The following is a 17,927-nucleotide window of genomic DNA, read 5'->3' on the forward strand; positions in this document are numbered from 1 at the left end:
TTTTATTGTTTTGTAATACATACATGGGTATTCCAATTGCAGTAATACACCTCAATATAGGGCGGTGAAGGGTCAAAGGACAGGGTGGACACAAGTGCTTGCTTCATGTGCCATGGCTGGAGAGGATGCAAGGCAAAAATGGCGTGATGTCCGTTCTTTAGGTCTAGTGTTTCAGCTAGTCGCAGCACAGTGAGTCCCAGTCCATTAAGTATGCAGAATCCTTTCAATGTTCACGTAGCTTCTTTAGTTTTGCAAATTATGTATTTATTACTTTTTATTTAGTGTTCATCTTCAGTTTTTCTGTGCTGAAGTAAAAACACAAGCAATATATTGGAACTTGTTGCAAAGATGGTTAAAAAATAAAACCCCAAAACAGTAGGAGAAATCAGTAGATGTGGAGGCCTTGAATACTTGCTTCCAGTGACTAAAAAAAAGAGAGATAAAAACGCAATTAAAAAAACATAATTTCAAACTGATTACATTTGCCAAATAACACCTATATGTATTTTTCCTTCACCTTAAGTAACCGTGTGAGCAGCATGTACCATTTACAACCTAATGAATAACGCAACAAAAATCTGCATATTGAGCGGAGTGCATGCAATCTTATTTATTCTACGGTATAACAAACTATGAGCTGTGCATGACGGTACATACGAAAAAAAACTTTAAGTTAAATTACTTGTGCTGGAACAGGAACATTTATGGAATAATAAAAACGCCTTCCATCCCCCCCCTACATGTTCACCACAACTCCTGCTTACACTATAGTCTTTTAAAGTTCTGGAGTGTTGTTCACTATAGTCATCTTGTAGCAGGTTAACTAGTTGAAGAAATACTCATCGAGTACCAGCTTAATAATGTACCTTTAAATCCCATATTGCTAAGGCTCCATCCATGCCAGTGGTGCAGAACTTTGTACAGATACTTTTGTCTCCCTCGTATAAAGACAGCTGTCTGCAAAACAGAAACATTGACAATTGTACACACGAGCAACTTCAGTATACATTGGATAATAATGTCATTTTGTATGCAAAAAATGTTATAATAGACTGTAATGCCAGAAAAGATATCAAAAGTGAGGCACAATTTTGTTGGAGAGGATGACTATTTATAAACTAATTGGCTTACTAATTAAGAGCAACGTGAATAGCTACAACACATTTGAAATAGACAACGCGTCAGCACAAGTAGCTGCTGAATGCAAACTGCACACCGGCATTGATTTGTGAAAACAAATGCTGAATTCTAGCACGTAAAGATAATATATTGAAGTGCAGTGCTTGGAGGTGTATTTTTCCAGGAATTTTTGCTTTAAAATCTGCACAGACGAAAATGCGTTATCCTTAAAATAACGAGGATGGGATCCTTTTCCAGGCTTGACGGTCATGGTAAAATGTCCATTGATAAAGGGTCTCTGTATGATACAACTCTTATAAATCCTCTCTACACAACACCATTGGCATATAACAGACGATTCCAACGTGCACTATCAGTACTATCAATGTGATATATGAGGAATTCAAATGCAAAGAGTTTTTAAGGTGTGATGCAAGCATACATGACAACTGATAAATAACTGATGAATCTGGCATGAGTAAAACTAAAAGACAGGTATACCCAATGCCTTGATTATAATATCGTGTAGTTCATTTAAAATATGCATGTACAGTGTTCATATACATTTATGATGCAATGACTCCCGTCAGAATTGTTTAAAACACAAATGTACAGGAAAACCTTGCCCAATGTGGCTTTATCAAACGCGTGTTTCGGATATTCACGGTTTACGTAATGAGGTCTGTTTTCCGGAACACGGGGGCGATGTTTTGGCTACACGTGGGTTGACGCTAATATTCTCATCTCGTTGTCGGAAAGTGGTGTCTTGAGAGTGTTGCATCCATTGCGCAATTTATTTACCACGTATTTTTTGTATGTGTATGTTTTTTGTGTAATAATTTAACACTCAACACGCACAACAGCACAAGGCAAATGTTCACATTGCCGCATGAATCTAGCCATCCAATCATTGGATGCCTAGATGGCGAATCACTAATGTTCAAGTGACAGTGTTAGGGATGAGTGTCGGTCTGGGAATTTAGTGTCGGGGTGAGCGTTGAGTGCGAGTGCCACGGTAAGAGTAATGGAGATGGGGGTTTTGTGTTGAGGTGGTATTGTAAAACAAAGAGTGCACACACACAAGACATGGGAAGCGACTCGGCATCTTTTAGTAAAATAACAAAGGTGGGAATCATGTAGAATTAGTTTAACAAAAAGGGAGTGATCATTTCAGACCCAGGAATGCAACCCTGTCTTTCCCATAAAAGGGTCTATTATTTGTTGAATCCTATTTTGCCCAACATGGCATTTCCAGGAACATAACTCCCATGTTGGACGAGGTCTGCTTGTACATAAAATATGGAAGTTTAAGCACTGAAATAAGAATATGGGTTTAAAGTGGCCTGTGAAATAAAAAAGACAGCAGTTAAGATTTAAAAGTTACAACTAGGTTAACATATAATTTACTAAGCGAAAATAAATTACATTTAGTTGGGCAGGAAATCTCGCAATAACATAAGAAGATAGATGGGCAAATTAATAATGGAATGTAGACCAATGGAGGGAAGGATAAAATAAAAATGACAGGACGAAATTAGAGGGTTTTTTTTGGGTTAGATCGGATAAAGATATAAATGTGTCGTTAAAACCCGCCACCACCCGACACAGCCAACTAGTAAGGGTTGTCACGTAAACAGAACATACCAATTCGTCACTAGTACAGCACACCGGTGTGTTGGAGAGCAAAGCCACAACATTTACAATCCAAGTACGACGTGTCGCCAGTAATTACAACTAGCTTCATCAGGCGACAGCCAGATTTGTGGAGAAGTCTTACTGTTTTGTTCCTTATATAGAGGCGTAGATGTGGTGACCATGCTTCTGCGCTATTGCGCCACGTGGGGGGTAAATTACTGAGGCAACGTACATTATGCGTTATGCGAGCCCTTTGACCTTCTCCTTCCTGTCTATTGTGTTTATTAAAATAGCCGTACCAACGGTAATCCCGATTGAAGTACGCTGCCCTTTGTTGGCATGTATTTAAATAATGTATTATTTGAGGATTCGCTTCCACCCAGCACTAAGGCGGTAGCTATCGGAACGGTTAAAGTTATTTTTTTTTCTTTCAATTTCGATAGATTCTCTAATTAGTTTTGGCCAGTAGTAGCTGGTTTTGCATAGAACTTCAACATTATAAAAATCAATTGAGTGTCCCTGTTGGCACGCGCATTCTGCTACTGCTGACAGTTGTATTTTGGAGAATTTAATACAGTAGTATCAGCATCGCACTCCCATCCAAGGTAAATAAACCTTCCAAATGTATAGGACAATATATTGATGTGTTTTGTATTATTTATCAATTTGTATTATTGTACAATTGAACCAAGTCCATGGATGTCATTTATGCGTGCATTACAGGATGAATGCTGTGAAACATTAATTTTCTCCCATGTGTTCAGACTAACACAGGAACCTCATCCCCTTTTTCTAATACTAGAATTTCAGCGGGCCTGTGGCCACCTTATTCTAGCTCCTGTGGTAAAATTTTATTTGTGAGGGGTTGACAATTTTTGGATACCTGTTGGGTGAACATTTTACCCCCACATCTGGTGGAGGGGTCCACTTTCTATAACTTTTTGATTCAGGCCTTCTGAAAGGCTTTCATAATTTAGTTGACGGACAAACGGAACACCAGGTTTTTATAATAGATAAACATAGGATATAAATTCGCGAATTGAACTTTCGCACAGATTAAAAAAAACCTAACCCTCGCAAATGTCGAGACCTTACCGTATTTTTTACATGTGTAGTGACATAGAATGGGTCACTAGGGCGCGTAGCGCGCTGGTTACTGGTAGAGAGCGGGATTGTGGGTGTAGTAGCCCGGTCTACCAGCAGGGCAGGTGAAGTGTGCCACTGGAGCGCATAGCGCTGGTTACTGGTAGAGAGCGGGATTGTGGGTGTAGTAGCCCGGTCTACCAGCAGGGCAGGTGAAGTGTGCCACTGGAGCGCATAGCGCGGGTTGCTGGCAGAGGGGATTTGAGGACACCGCAGCTGGTCTGCCAGCAGGGCACGTGATAGGCCGGGGTAAGGGATGTAGGGTAAAGGTGGCAGAGAGGACACGTGGGGAGAATCCCAGACCCTTCTGGTAGGTTCCAGAAGGAGGCGTGGCCGAGGGTGGAGCCAGGCCACGCTGGGGAGGATAAAAGGGAGGTCACGATGCTGGGTTGGGGCTGTCGTTTGGAATAGAACCCATCATCTACGCAAGTCTTCATCCCCGTCTCGGCATTGTGATTCAGGCAGTGTGCCAGCCCTCCTGACCCGTGTGTAGTTATCCCCTCTACTGTGGAAGTGTAGAATAAACATGTGTGCTTCCTACTATTAGTGGCTCTGAAGTGACTACTACACGTCATAATGAGCAAGACTGGAGAAAACCAAAACACGAGGGTATGACACTCAAAACTCCACAAGTAGGCCAGCAACCTACTTGATATACTGCCCCCCATGAGGCACCAACTCTGCATGCCGAAGGGTGGGAATCTCAGCATGTGTACGCTCCCACAATGGTGTGGCAAGGGAGGGGCGGAGCCTCACGTGATGCTGTTTTGGTGTAGTGTGTGGAGCGTGGTGTCCTGATGCTCCGCCGACGCCCTCTTGTCCATGTTGCGGAAGCGCTCCATGGCTGAGAGATTGCGTTGCAGACTCTGCTTGGGGATGTCCAGCTTGCTTGAGAAGGACAGCACTCCCCAGTCGTCATGCACAAACAGCAGAGGGCAGCAGTCGTGACCCTGCAATGGGACAGATGCCCGTTGTTTCCCAATATCAAACATTACTGCCCATGTCACATACTTTACCTAGTGAGCTTTAGTAGTGGTGCTTACTACTAACCAGCTGGCTACAGTTTAAAGTGTATGCTAGTATTTTTGGTAATAGGCACAAATGGACAATTGTAATGAACCATTCAATTTCAATCTCTTTTTAAGCCAAGTTAACCGTGGAACGGGATCCCACACATAGCAGAGATGTTATAAACCGTAATATTGCATTATGGGATCGAAAGTGCATACTTTTTCAGAACAATCCTAGAAATTGTTCCAGAAAAGCAAATTTAATCTAGAACAAATCAGTAATCAGAAACATATGCATATAGTAATGATAAGTCCAAAGCTACATAGAAAAATGTATTATAAATCCTATGGTAAATTCAAAGGTGTAAAGGATTTTAAAAACCTACCGCAGATACAATGCTGTTTTCTGTGACAAAAATGATGCTCAACAGTGGAAGAAATTCTGTTTTCAGATGGGAAGACCTGCAGGTTTAGGAAGATTTTAACAAAAACATTACACATTTAAACAAACACTCGGCATACATGTGGAAACAAGCACAGGCATATTCGGAGCTAAATAACTTGGAATTGAAATTCATATTATATATAAATACAAACACAAAAAATGGCTGTCATTGCTACACTTGCTATTAGAAATTGGCAAATAGAATAAATCGGATATTAGAAAAGTATTCCAAATCCCCAAATTTGTACCCATTTATTTTCAGTGAGCAAAATCGTCCAATCGAATTACACCTAAAGAAATAACATTGCTTTTAGTGTCAGTTTTACCTCTCGAGGTTATTCTAATAACCAGTTCAAACATAATTAAGTATCAGTTTAAACACTCAGAAAGTATATAATCGATTCACTCGTGCAGCTACATTTTTGTCGAACATGGCATGTGCATTTATAGTTTCTTCTGATAATACATTTTCCATGAATGCCATCATGACTGTTTATAACAATGTTCAAATAATAAACAAGGCAACAAGACTGCAGCATATATTAATTACTTTTATAAGGCTCCCATTCTTAGGTCAATGGGCATCTATGCATTGACAGTATTCATGATTACATTAGAAACAAATGGATATAACATGTTATGAAAAAATACATCATTGCAAAAACATACATTTCAAAATGTTATGATGTTTATTGACAAGGGAGGAAGTGTGACTGTTTATATTGGGAACAGTTATGCCACTGGATGTCTACTATGCCTAAACAGAAATCCAGTGTCCACTTTGGTGAATCCTTCACAGAAATGTGTCATTGAATATATTTTGCACAAGTACTACTGTATTAAGAATTCAATTATACAATAATCCAATTCAGGCTAAGTAAGTTCATTTTCTGGCTAACATAAGAGGCAAGTGAATTCTGAACAAATCCTTGTAACCCCGACTTCACCAAACTGCACTGACTAGCATGATCACGTATGGTCATACCACCCCCAACACCCAGTGTGGGGAAGGCCCTCATCCAGCAGCACATTTGACAGTCTGAACAAGTACAAAGCAGTTGTGGTAGTTTGAAAATGAATGCCGGCAACCATCTTTGTTGAAAAGCAGAATGCGTCCAGTTGAAATTATAAAGGTGGAAATATGTCCTCACGACGCCAATGGGTCTTTTTTAATAGCACTTTAATGCGGTATTTTTTAGAACGTATAAATAAGCTGGCAAAAGACAGGTGTGCATTTAATTTATATATGTAATTTATTTCATAGAACACAGACCCATTAACTATAAATCTACATGCAGAATTTGCTTTAAAACATTATTTTAAAATATGTCCACATGCCTTGGCTGTACACGCTGATAAAGCGTCAGCAAAATAAGTTATAGCTCTAATAAAAATTGTCATTCCAACTATGGCCACTGAAGTGAACAGCCCCGCTGCTGTATATCAAGAACACTAGAAGGTCTACATGGCAAGAATCCACATGGCAACTTTGAGCGATGTGCCAATCCGATCAGCAACAATGGCAGTACTTTGATGAACAATTAAATAAGTGTTAAAAGACAAGAACATTTGTAACTTATATTTGTTGCCACTAAGCTTGTATAAATGAAAAGGAACTAATTAATTTACGTATACAGAAGGGAATTTTAACATTTATGAAAAGAAAATTCACCACATTTCAGTGATTTTTCACTTACAATAGTGAACTTGATAAACCGCATACTCTAAAAAAGTGGATTGTTAATACAGCCACCACCGCCACATCTAGAAACATTTCTTTAAAACACCTCTACAAAATGGTAACGGATGTATTTTCACAGATATAAATTGAATAATTTCTTAAAGTTGAGGACTTGACAATGCACAATGTGTTGGAATCTCTGCAGTTAAACGAGGATTGTGCTTCGTTGGTACAGTTTGATTCCTTGGGAATGCCAAGTGTTGTAGGTATGGATTGTGAAGGGGACGGGAGATCGCAACACAGCAATGGATTGACTGTGTGCAGCTTTGAGTGTAAAACCCCCTCATATGCTTGGGTTTTCTCTGGGTACTTCAGTTTCCTCTCAGCTGGCAATAACTCAAACTGAATTGACCAAGCATCTCATTGGAAAACCCTCCTGAAAGATAATCTTCAGATTAAGTGAAGCTTTTCTGGATAAAGGATAACTTTTTGGGGGGGAAGATTACCAAGAACATTTGTTCTGCAAGCTGCAAAATATTATCTCGTGTACCGTTTTGCAAAGATTAGGCGACGTTAAACCCTTGGCACATTTCATAAGGACTTGATGTCCAGCTGCTGAGCAGGAAGAAGGGTGTACATGCTTACTCCATGTTTCGTGTGGCGTCGGCTATTGAGATGGTGCTGTCATGGCTAACCCAGGCCACTTTGTTTCCAGAGCCTGAGAAGCACACGCCATGAACCCAGCCTCCACCTCCCCCAAACTCCGCCATCATGGACCCAAAAGGCATCTTGATCCCCCAAGGTGTAGGCGAAGGCTTCTCCTCAACCTCCTTGATGTATGAAGAGTAGACTCTGCACACAGCAATGCACACTGTATTTATTTAATTATGCTGCTTTAAGAGTTTATGACGAAAGGTTATACATAGATCATTATCATAAAATTATAACAATTATGGACACATTTATAGCAGATGTAACATTATCTTTGTTTATGCATTGCATGTACCACTAAATTGTCTTGTATTCGTTTGTAGTTACAGTAATTCTGTTTTAATGTATAGTGTATCATGGGCAAACAATGGAGTTATTAAAATGTTTAATATTTAATCGGAATGGCATTACATCTGATGCCAATGCCTAAAATGTATCTCTAAGACTAGATATGTTTTAAATCCAAACTTTAAAGTGTCGATGTGAAGCTGCTGAAAAAAACATTAATATATTATAATAATTTGCAGCCCTTTGTCAATCCACTATGTGGTTGTTTAACTATAATTTACTATGCCGGTGAGTGTGACTGTGAAGACTGGCAGGCAAGACTGGTTCATTCTATATCATTTGTCTTAGTCTTGGCCAAGAATTTAACTGGGGTAACCAGGTTTGTCATGCAGGGTGCAATCCATTGGTCAAGTGCTCCCTCCATTGAGAATATTACACTGGATACATTTTGCTCTTTTATAGGCAACACAATTGCTGCAAGGGTTAAATTATAAGCAGAAGTAGTGATATATGCACTATAAAGCGATAGCTGCAATCTGAGATCAATAACCCTGTGGTCTGAAAGGCATACTTTTCACTGTTATAACGTCTACCGGTATATATTCACTGGGGGTTGCATGCTTAAATTTAAAAGGGCCAGGCTACAAGTAACTTGAAATAATTGTGTGCAGTAAGCGGTTTAGTCCAGCATAATTATATTGAGTGGCAACGGCCAGTCTACAGGGCATTATACAGCAAAGCTATTGGTGATGAATGATACAACACGATATCGGAGAAATGTAGCTTTATATTCTTGGTTCTTTCAGTAAAGTTACGTAGAAGAGAAATAATAAAAATATAAAACAATAAACAATTCTCACGACGTTTCGCCTGCAACACAAGCAATAATCATCATGCTGTGGATTTCACACCTGATGATTGCTTGTGTTGCAGTTGAAACGTCGTGATAATGTTTTTATTAATATTTTTATTATTTTATTATTTCCCTTCTACGTGACTTTACCGAAAAAACCAAGAATATGAATCCCTGCAGTCACGAAAGCTTTAAATCTAAATTTAAATGTAGCTTTGTTCACACAAAATATGTTTTTGTTTTTTGACAAACTAATTACATTAATGGACAAGATGGCCCAGTAATAATATTTCTAAACATCTATATTTAATTTTAGTAGGTACACACATTTATTTTGCTGTGAAATGAAATAAACCTATTTCAGTCAGGGGAATAAACCCATTGAACATTTAACTATATCAGAATTCACAATGAAAACACATTTCCAGCTGTTTGTGTAGCCAAAATGAAATGCGTTTAGTTCCACCTTTAACATGTCCAGCCCTTTTGTCAGTGCACTGATGGATGATGGTCTCCCTATGCCATGCATGCCATAAGGGTTATTTGACCATACTTCCCCATGCTGGTCAGTAACGGTTTGTGAAGTAGAGGATCATAGACATGGAAGCAGACAATAAAATAATGTCTCTTGCTGCACTGCCCTCTACTGCCCAATACGTAGCACCATATCCTTTTGACAAAATGTTCGAGCATGTCGCCCCTGTTGAAGCGATATCCAGGCATCAAAAAGCAGAAACACCTTTTTTAAATTACATTAGCACATTCAACATGAAAGGGATTAATGAGCAACTGAGGACAGGATCACATTAAAATTATCACTTTCTGAAAATGCCACTCAGTACTCACCGGCATTTGAAGTCACAAGAGCCTGCCACTAGCAAAACATTATTGGGATGCCAGTCAAGGCTCAGCACTGTCGATCGAATCGGCTTCTTTATGTGTTTGCTCACCCACCTTAAAAATATACAACATTGAATTAGGCATGTAGCATGTACTGATGTCTCCTGGGGAGAAGACAATGTAGTGTCATATTAAAGTAATAGGGATCTTGTGCTCAATTGCTGTATGTTGTTGACTACTGTGTGCAAGACATGGCAACGAAAAACTTCTAAATAAATACTAACTGAAAAGCAGAAATAGTAACGTTTGTACATTTTACATTCAATGTGTAATTTGGATATACAGGGTGGCCCAAAAGTCAGGACACAAGGTTATTTCATTTATTTTAACACTGGCATTAAAACATTTTTCTTGTTTATTCTTGGAGTTAATATGTCGTCTATCAATATATATTTTTCTACTTTTTCCGATATTTAAAAATATAAAGAACATTAACTGAAGATGAACGAGTACTGAAGGTGAATGAGTATTGGTGTATGCTTAGGGCAGCTGTAAATCATTTAAAAGTCCTAAATTAATTCAAAAGAGAATTCATGCACGCAATAAGTTTAAACATTTGTTAAAATAAATGAAAAAACCGTGATTTATTAAAATGTATAAACCTTTTGTCCACGTTTGGGCCACTCAGTAGATACTGTCTGGATGTAAAGAACACTGATATTACAGTATTTATATGTCATTTAATATAATACATTGTATTTAAAAGTGAAATCGCAATGATTAAGGTCCTGATTTACATGTTTTCTAGAGCCAACACATTCCATATATCATAAACTATTATAGTAAATGTTCTGCATTTTGCCAAACCACCTGCTGTATGAAGGCCTCCTCATACCGTATGTCAACGGTTTGTTTGACCATATTACACCGCAAAAGTTATTACAATTTGAAGGGAACAAGAAAAACCCGGTTCACATGACTTGCCACTGATGTTACCCACTGCTGGAATTCAAACTTGTTTGACCAATGGTTAGTGCACTGTGCGATGGACAAAAGAAACAGAAGTTCAATATCTGGCCATGGCTAACATCAAACGGCATGTGATGGCTGAAGCAGTCCTGGGCCTTCTCCCTCCCACTTTACCATCCAGCACTGTCAAGTTTAGTGAAGTATGGTCAAACAACCACCTGACTGACACGGTATAGAGAGACCCTCACCATATGTGGATTGACAATGGGCTGTAAACAAAGGTACCATTAACGTCATAAACTACACAAAAAACAACCTGAAGACCTGGACACTAGTGTGTGATAAGTGTTCTTAAAAGTACAACACTTTGCCTTATGGAAAAACCTGAAGCAAATGCAACTGAAGATGCACCAATTCCTCACCAGTCATTCTCCTGCTCGAAGTAACACACAGAGATGAGTCTCGCGCCACTGCCAACAGCAAATTTGTTTTCCCGTGGTGACCACTTCACGCAAGTGGCTGCTCGGTTAATACGGAGGATGACCAGTGTTGGTTTCCAAATGCCCTCTTTGAGCGTCCACACGTACGCATTGCGGTCGGAACCACAAGTTACAATGCGATTGCTCCGTGATGCCCAGTCAATGCCTTTTAAACGATAAATTAAACAACATTTTACAACAGAATGACCCCCATGACTGACATGGTGCGGCAAGGCCTTGATCCAACAGTGGATTGAGAGAGCTGTGAATTATTATTGCTAAAAGAACATGACAATTTTCTAAACCAAGGTTTGTTTATTTTCTGAGATTAAAAAGAATATACTGCTTATAGTCTCCCCAGACATGCTAAGATGCCATGCAACTCCAAATATAAATGTGTTTTACTTGGACTGCTATGGTATTAAGAACAGTCAAGGGTACTGAAAATGTACTTTCCCACCACATAATAGAACATGCATACTAGCACACATACGCACAACATCGGGATAAGACAAAACATGTTTTGGAATTTGTTCGATTAAATCATGTTTGAATGAATCATTTTGATGACTAAGTATGCAAATAACTTACCTTACATGTCTGACTCACTTTTTACATAGTCAAAGTACATTTTGTTTCGTTTCTTTTATTGAAAATTAATATAGTAACATATTCCCAGCACAAAGTCTCAACTAAATAGTTTAAATTTCTAAAAGTGCAAGAGAAAACTATCTATTGTAGGCATCCTCTGAAGAAGGCCTCTTATTTAAATTAAATGTATTAAACAAATTATGAACCACAATACAAGTAAATCTCCATTCATCATATTTTTACCCTCAACCAAATAAGGACAGAATTTTAAAAGGTTACTGTTGAAAAACTGTGCGCTATGAAACCTAATTAGTGTAGGAATCGAACAAGAGATGTAGGTCAACTAAGAATGGTCAAAAGAAGCTCGGTTGAAAGAATGACAAATTATTACAAAGAGCAATGTAGAGTATTGATCTTATAGAAGTTAGTGATAAGGCAACATCTTTCGGAAAATGCTGTGCATCACTAGTGAGATCTAGGGAAAGAGATCGAGAAAGCGAGACAACAAAGTATCTGGACAACACCTTGAAGTAGAGGTGGTTTGGTTCACAAGGACACAGTGCAGCATATTACAAGATACAGGGGGCAGGAAGAGAAAAAATTAAGGCTGACAGGTCAAGCAATATACTTACCAGTGATGTGACCATTATGCTCCTTCAATTCATGCACTTTACTCCACTGGCTCCCATTCCTCTGATAAATGTGAACCTCGTGATTATTTGGGCTGATGGCGATCTCTACAGGGTAAATCACAGAATTGGTATCATTATCTTCAAAACACACGACATTTAAGATAATCATTGCAATACAATTAAGACACACTGTCATCATATGAATAGCAATGTATGTGCTTTTCTAATTATTTTAAGCAATCAATTAAGTGGAGAGTTTAAATCTCAAAGCGAGTAATTGTCAGATTGATATTAAAGCTATATATAAAAAACGGTTTGATTGTGATTATAAATGTAAGTAATCAAACGTGTTGTAACTTTTATATTAAATATAATGTAGAATAATGATTCATATACACCCACTTGACAGTATTATACAAAAGTAAAAAAACACTTTGGTTGGTTTATGGCATAGCAGACGTGTGCTTCCTCAATGTCACATTCATTGCTAAGCATGAAAGAAAACAGTTGTCATTCCCGTGCCGAGCTGGATGCAAATGTCACAACGCCAGAGTCTATGTATAGTATTTGGCATCGGGATAGTTTATGTTTTCCTTTGCATGACCTTCAACATAAATCCTGAAGTGAAAAAACAACACAATAGCTACTCGTGTTGACCTCGGGCAGCCTTCTACTTAGCTTAAAAGTGATGAGAACTTTCAGAATGCAAAAGTTGCTAACTCTCCCAAGCGAATTTGAGGCCAGAATATTAAGCTTGTGCTTACGTGTGCGGTCGCTGTTCCACGCGTGACAAGTTATGGGCTCCAGAAGAAAGCTGTACAGTGACATTTTTATTTGCTTTTTAAATGGTCACTCGGCGAGGTGGCTTACTGCAAAAAAAAACACAGAGCACCAACAAGGAAATTGTTAAACACTTAAGTCGCATCACAATGTAAGCAAAGTCAACATAAAACTTTTGAATAGTTAGACAAGCACAGAGTAGTGTACACAACCGGCAGGCATTAAGTTACAACCGGCACCTGGGTGGGTGTTTTGCTCAAACACGTCTTTTTAGGGCGGGTGTGCCGCGTGTACAGAGTTGCCACGGCTGCGGAAAAGCATTCATGGGGGCAGAACACACACAGCCCTCATTCCCCTCCTCTCCTTACCCCTCTCCTCTTATTACTCTCCTAATTTATCCTCCCCTTACCCCCTTTACTTATTCCCCTCAACACTCACTCTCCTCATAGATCTCAACCGACTCCCACTGCCTCCAACATCGCATTAACACATGACTGTAACTGTTAAACTTATTCCCTCTGCCCTCACTCCCATCGCTCCCACACAACGTGAATATATTTATACTCGTTATTCAATCCCCCTGTCATTACTTTTTATGCCCTCTCTTCTCAACCCCTTTTCCCACTCTTATCGTTTCTCCCCAAACTCATCTCGTCACTCCCTCTCTCCTCACTCCCACACACAACTCATCTTTCCCCCGATTCTCTCTATTTTAATTTGCCCTGGTTCTCTACATTCAATCATCATGTCTTCTATCCTCCCCTCCTCATTGCCACTCTCCAAACTCCACATCTTGAGCAATGAGAAAACGTATCCGAGAACATAGCTTTGTCCGAACACAGCAATATCCGAACATAGCCACGGCAGGTGCAAACACCTTTTCCACGCGTGTAAAATAAGCGAATCGCCCAAAAGGCAAATGTGAGGCAAAAGTGGAACACATCGTGACCTCGTGTCTACTGCGAGCCTTCTCCAGGGGGCACGTGGTATTCAATGTCTCTGAAGCCATAAGCTGGATTTTCAACTTACGTTAGCTATTAAATTAATAACACCGTTTGAGACGAGGCTCAAAAGAAAGCTGTCTCTGGTGTGGACCAATCAGTTTCAAGGTCAATGAATATATTATCAGAGTATATTTTTTGTTTGCATTCTGACCACAAGCATTGTGGTTAATGCAGACATGATTCCTTGTAAAAAGTTTCAGGTTGGTGTTTTAAGATCTTAACACCTGTTATGTTGCCAGAAAAAAGGGTAAAAACCTATTATCATATTAAATTAATATCCACCTTATATCTCGTTGCTCCTACACCATTTTACTCCGCTTCCTACCTCTCCCCTCCACAACTGCTCTCACTACCCCCTTCACACCTCAACCCACTCTCTCTCTGCTCACCGGGACACCATTTACTTACTGCAACTGCTCTCTCTTCACTCCGCCTCGCACTGCACGTAACAGTGCACTTTCGAATACACGCGGCCTGTGTCGCTGCCACCCGTCCCACGAGGTGTTCGGTCGTTCGGGCCCCACGTGTTCCTCCCCCCCCCACTGCCTCTTCACAGCCCAAGCCGGGGCCAATGTCCACGGGCCGGGGTCGCCACACCTCCAAGGGCCGCTTCGGTGAAATTAACAGCGATGCGGGAGAATGTGACGACTCACCGCCCCACTCCCCCATGCACGCAACTCTTGGTTGGATTCACGACTCGGGATCACGAGTACGATGCCTTCCTTACGTCGTCCACCCACGTTGGTTTGCGTGGAGAAGAATCCACACAACCGTGAGCACTGTGGGTGACTTTAGTCAAAGTGCTGCGGCGAAGTTTGGGCTTCTGCGTTGGGCGCGACACGATTCGTCGATTAAATATGTTCTACACTAAAGGCAAGGTAATGTATCCAAATCTGACGTATGAGAATGATGTAGTTTATTGTTCACAACGATTCCTGACAAAACATAATTAAAAATAGATTTCTAAATATAACTTAACACTGAACAGTGAATATCAACTCTTGGAATGGTGAATCGTTCCCAACCTATGAAACACAGTATTGTACAACTTACAAAAAACTAAAGAATCGATGTAAACCTCAAACTTGCGTAACGCCGCGCTCCGCGTCTCTCCCGTGTCGGCACAGGTATCGACACCAACGCCCCGATTCCGCACGTCTCCACACAAACCTTAGCGCCCACGAACATTATACGAACATCTCCTTACGATCCGCGTAACCTGCTTCAGTGGCGTGGCGTTTGACCTCTCCCCCACCCCTGCCATACACTGCACCGTCGATTAAAAAGCGAAGATCGCTCGTGGTTAGAATCTACAAGTCGAGCGCATCAACCCGGGGATCGATTCTTTCGATAAATCGTTGCATTTTTCTTGTTGCTCAGGCCACTCTTACGTGTTGAGTTCATGTTGGGTTTATAATCACTCGCTTGTTTTGCCTCTATGCGATAAAACAACCCCGTGTGTGAGTGTTTATATAGAGAGCGCGACCTCTCACTGGACACTCCATGCACCGCCCGCCCGGGGAATCGACGATGACGTCACCGCGAGGCCTAGACGCCCTAGGCCCTCACGGCCCCCCCAACCCCCCCTCATAATCACCTCACAACCCCCCCCCCCCATAACAACCCCTCATCATAACCCCCCATCACAACCACCCCCCATCACAACCCCTCACACAACCCACCTCCACCCCCCACTTCACGTAACACATCCAAATCCGCGGCGACGGCGCAGTTCGCTTACCGCGGGGGACGTCGCCGAGATTCTGCCGCGTTCGCTGTTTCCGCTGCCGCCTGCCCGCCGCCGCAGTCGTCGTCGTCTTCACCGAGGGGCCACCAACCACCGCTGCTGCTGCTGTCTTTTGTCCGCCGAGGCGCCGTGTTTACATTTCGCACCTCGCATGCGCCGCCACTGCCACCACTGCCATTGCCGCCGCCGCCGCAACAAGCACCACCACCACCACGTGGGGTACGGAGTGCAGCCAATCGCGCGTCGTCGTGGAGGCACCACGTGACGTTGAGGCGACGTTGTGGGGGGTGAGGGGCGGAGCTAAATATCGGGGGGCGGGGCTGATGGTGAGAGGGAGCGGAGATGATCGTGGTGGGCGGGGCCGCCCATGGGTGGGCGGGGTCGAGGGCGGAGTGTAAAATCTCGGGCGTTGATGATATATGGGGACCTTTTTTTACAGTTTGAAAGTATGAAACATAATATTTTTTTAAATATTTTATATTATTTCTACCTACGTGACTTTACCGAAAGAATCAAAGAGTATGGATTCCTGCAGTCACAAAAGCTTCAAACCAAGATAAGAATAGGATTTACGCATTTCTCTAAATAAAACTTGTTAAGGTGTGTTAAGCTGTATTCAAATGCTTGAGAGAATTCTGACTAGCATGAGAGTTAAATGAATACTAACAATCTGATTTGAAACACTATTACTTTGCATTGCAATTCAGTCCAGTTAAACTATGTAATGTTGTGGTCGGTCAACTATTGTTATTAGAATTGTAACATCGGATTCACTGCAGTAAAGTAATTTTGTCAACTTATGATCCTGGGAGTATTTAGGTCAAATTCTCTCCATACTCTAATTAGCTTTTGTGGTCAACATCTGTTGGTGATCCTAAGCCATAGATGGAAATTCCACCTACATATGACAGTGGCTAGTCTTCGTAAGATTTTCCACAAAATGCCACTCATTTTATCAACAACAAAAAGAACGATGGCCTGCTTCGCTCACCAATTGGGGATGAACTTACTCCATTCTGATTGAAGAGTAATATAAATCTAAATTATCTGCAAACCCAAATTGAAATTTTTTTTGCATGATGTTGGGTTTACATGCTCGGATTTTTTGTTGCAAAATTGAATTATTTGTTTACAGAACCCTTAAGGGGGTGTTGAGGGCCTCTGGAAAGCTATACAACATTCCAATGCATGAGAACTAATATGGCCAGATGTGTTTTTAATCTGACTGGTCCTATATTTAGATTAGACCAGGTTCTCACGGTCACACACTGTTGTGACGTGAATGATACTTTACGAAGTGATCTGTTTTTACAATTTAATTTAAAAACACATTAGTTTCTGCATATTGATCTACGTTAGAAAAAAAAGTATTTCCATGTTTAACATGTATTTCCATGTCCAGTGGAATCCATGTGACTATGTGCCAGGCCCAACAATATGTTCCCATGAAAGTCCAGCCTTGTCGAATCGATGCCATGGAGTTGCAGAATTGGGCATTTGGACTCCCTTCTCAAACTGAACCGCGCTTAAAGCCGGGTTGTATGTGGAATCGGCTGTGATGTCACAGGATAAATGTGAAATTCAATGCCTGCACCATAACGTAACTTGTGTAGGTTCATTTCCCAGCCATCTTGTGTACAAAATACAAGGCAGGAAATTAGAAATATTGATTTTAACATAAAAGTCAATGCTAACTAGTATGCACGCTAAATTTGAAAACTACAAGAGAATAATAAACGTGATTTGAAGCTTTCGTGACTGCAGGAATCCATACTCTGGTTCTTTCGGTAAAGTCACGTAGGTAGAAACCAAAGAGTGTGCTATACGTATAAAATTGTAACATTTTAGTTCATCAATGTATTCCACTAAAATTATGTAAGCAGCAAAACTCCAGTTCAAACATTCAGATTTGATTTCATCATGCAAAACTTTGACTATAGGAGGCAAACTTTGATTTCAGTAGGTAAATTAAATCAGCCAGACTTTGATTTACGCAGGCT

At 40.6% G+C, this 17,927-nt stretch overlaps 1 protein-coding gene across 2 annotated transcripts; it reads right to left on the minus strand.

Annotated features, from left to right (window-relative positions):
- Window positions 1-3: 3 nt before the first annotated feature.
- On the minus strand, window positions 4-16,160 carry LOC144932562 (actin-related protein 2/3 complex subunit 1A-like). 2 transcript variants are annotated; one of them, XM_078856765.1, is made up of 10 exons: window positions 15,922-16,160; window positions 13,161-13,265; window positions 12,397-12,501; window positions 11,117-11,339; window positions 9,732-9,839; window positions 7,679-7,885; window positions 5,294-5,369; window positions 4,654-4,847; window positions 867-957; window positions 9-424 (listed from the first exon to the last, which is right to left on the minus strand). In XM_078856765.1, the coding sequence occupies exons 2-10, from the start codon at window positions 13,222-13,224 to the stop codon at window positions 386-388; spliced, it is 1,107 nt and encodes a 368-aa protein (XP_078712891.1). In that variant the 5' UTR covers window positions 13,225-13,265; window positions 15,922-16,160; the 3' UTR covers window positions 9-385. The 2 variants fall into 2 exon arrangements, with proteins under 2 accessions (XP_078712892.1, XP_078712891.1); XM_078856766.1 differs by lacking the exon at window positions 15,922-16,160 and having other exon boundaries at window positions 4-424; window positions 13,161-13,230.
- Window positions 16,161-17,927: the final 1,767 nt, after the last annotated feature.

This window comes from Lampetra fluviatilis, chromosome 5 (genome assembly GCF_964198595.1).
Source record: "Lampetra fluviatilis chromosome 5, kcLamFluv1.1, whole genome shotgun sequence".
In the NCBI taxonomy this organism is placed as follows: Eukaryota; Metazoa; Chordata; class Hyperoartia; order Petromyzontiformes; family Petromyzontidae; genus Lampetra; species Lampetra fluviatilis.

What these genes read in the sequence shown, in the direction of transcription:
- LOC144932562 (XM_078856766.1), bottom strand. Translation starts at nt 13,224, where the DNA reads ATGTCACTGTACAGCTTTCTTCTGGAGCCCATAACTTGTCACGCGTGG. An exon ending in CTACACCAAAACAGCATCAC is followed by an intron (nt 958 to 4,653) that starts GTGAGGCTCCGC and finishes TCTGTTTTGCAG; the next exon opens with ACAGCTGTCTTTATACGAGG. An exon ending in TAGCAATATGGGATTTAAAG is followed by an intron (nt 425 to 866) that starts GTACATTATTAA and finishes TCTTTTTTTTAG; the next exon opens with TCACTGGAAGCAAGTATTCA.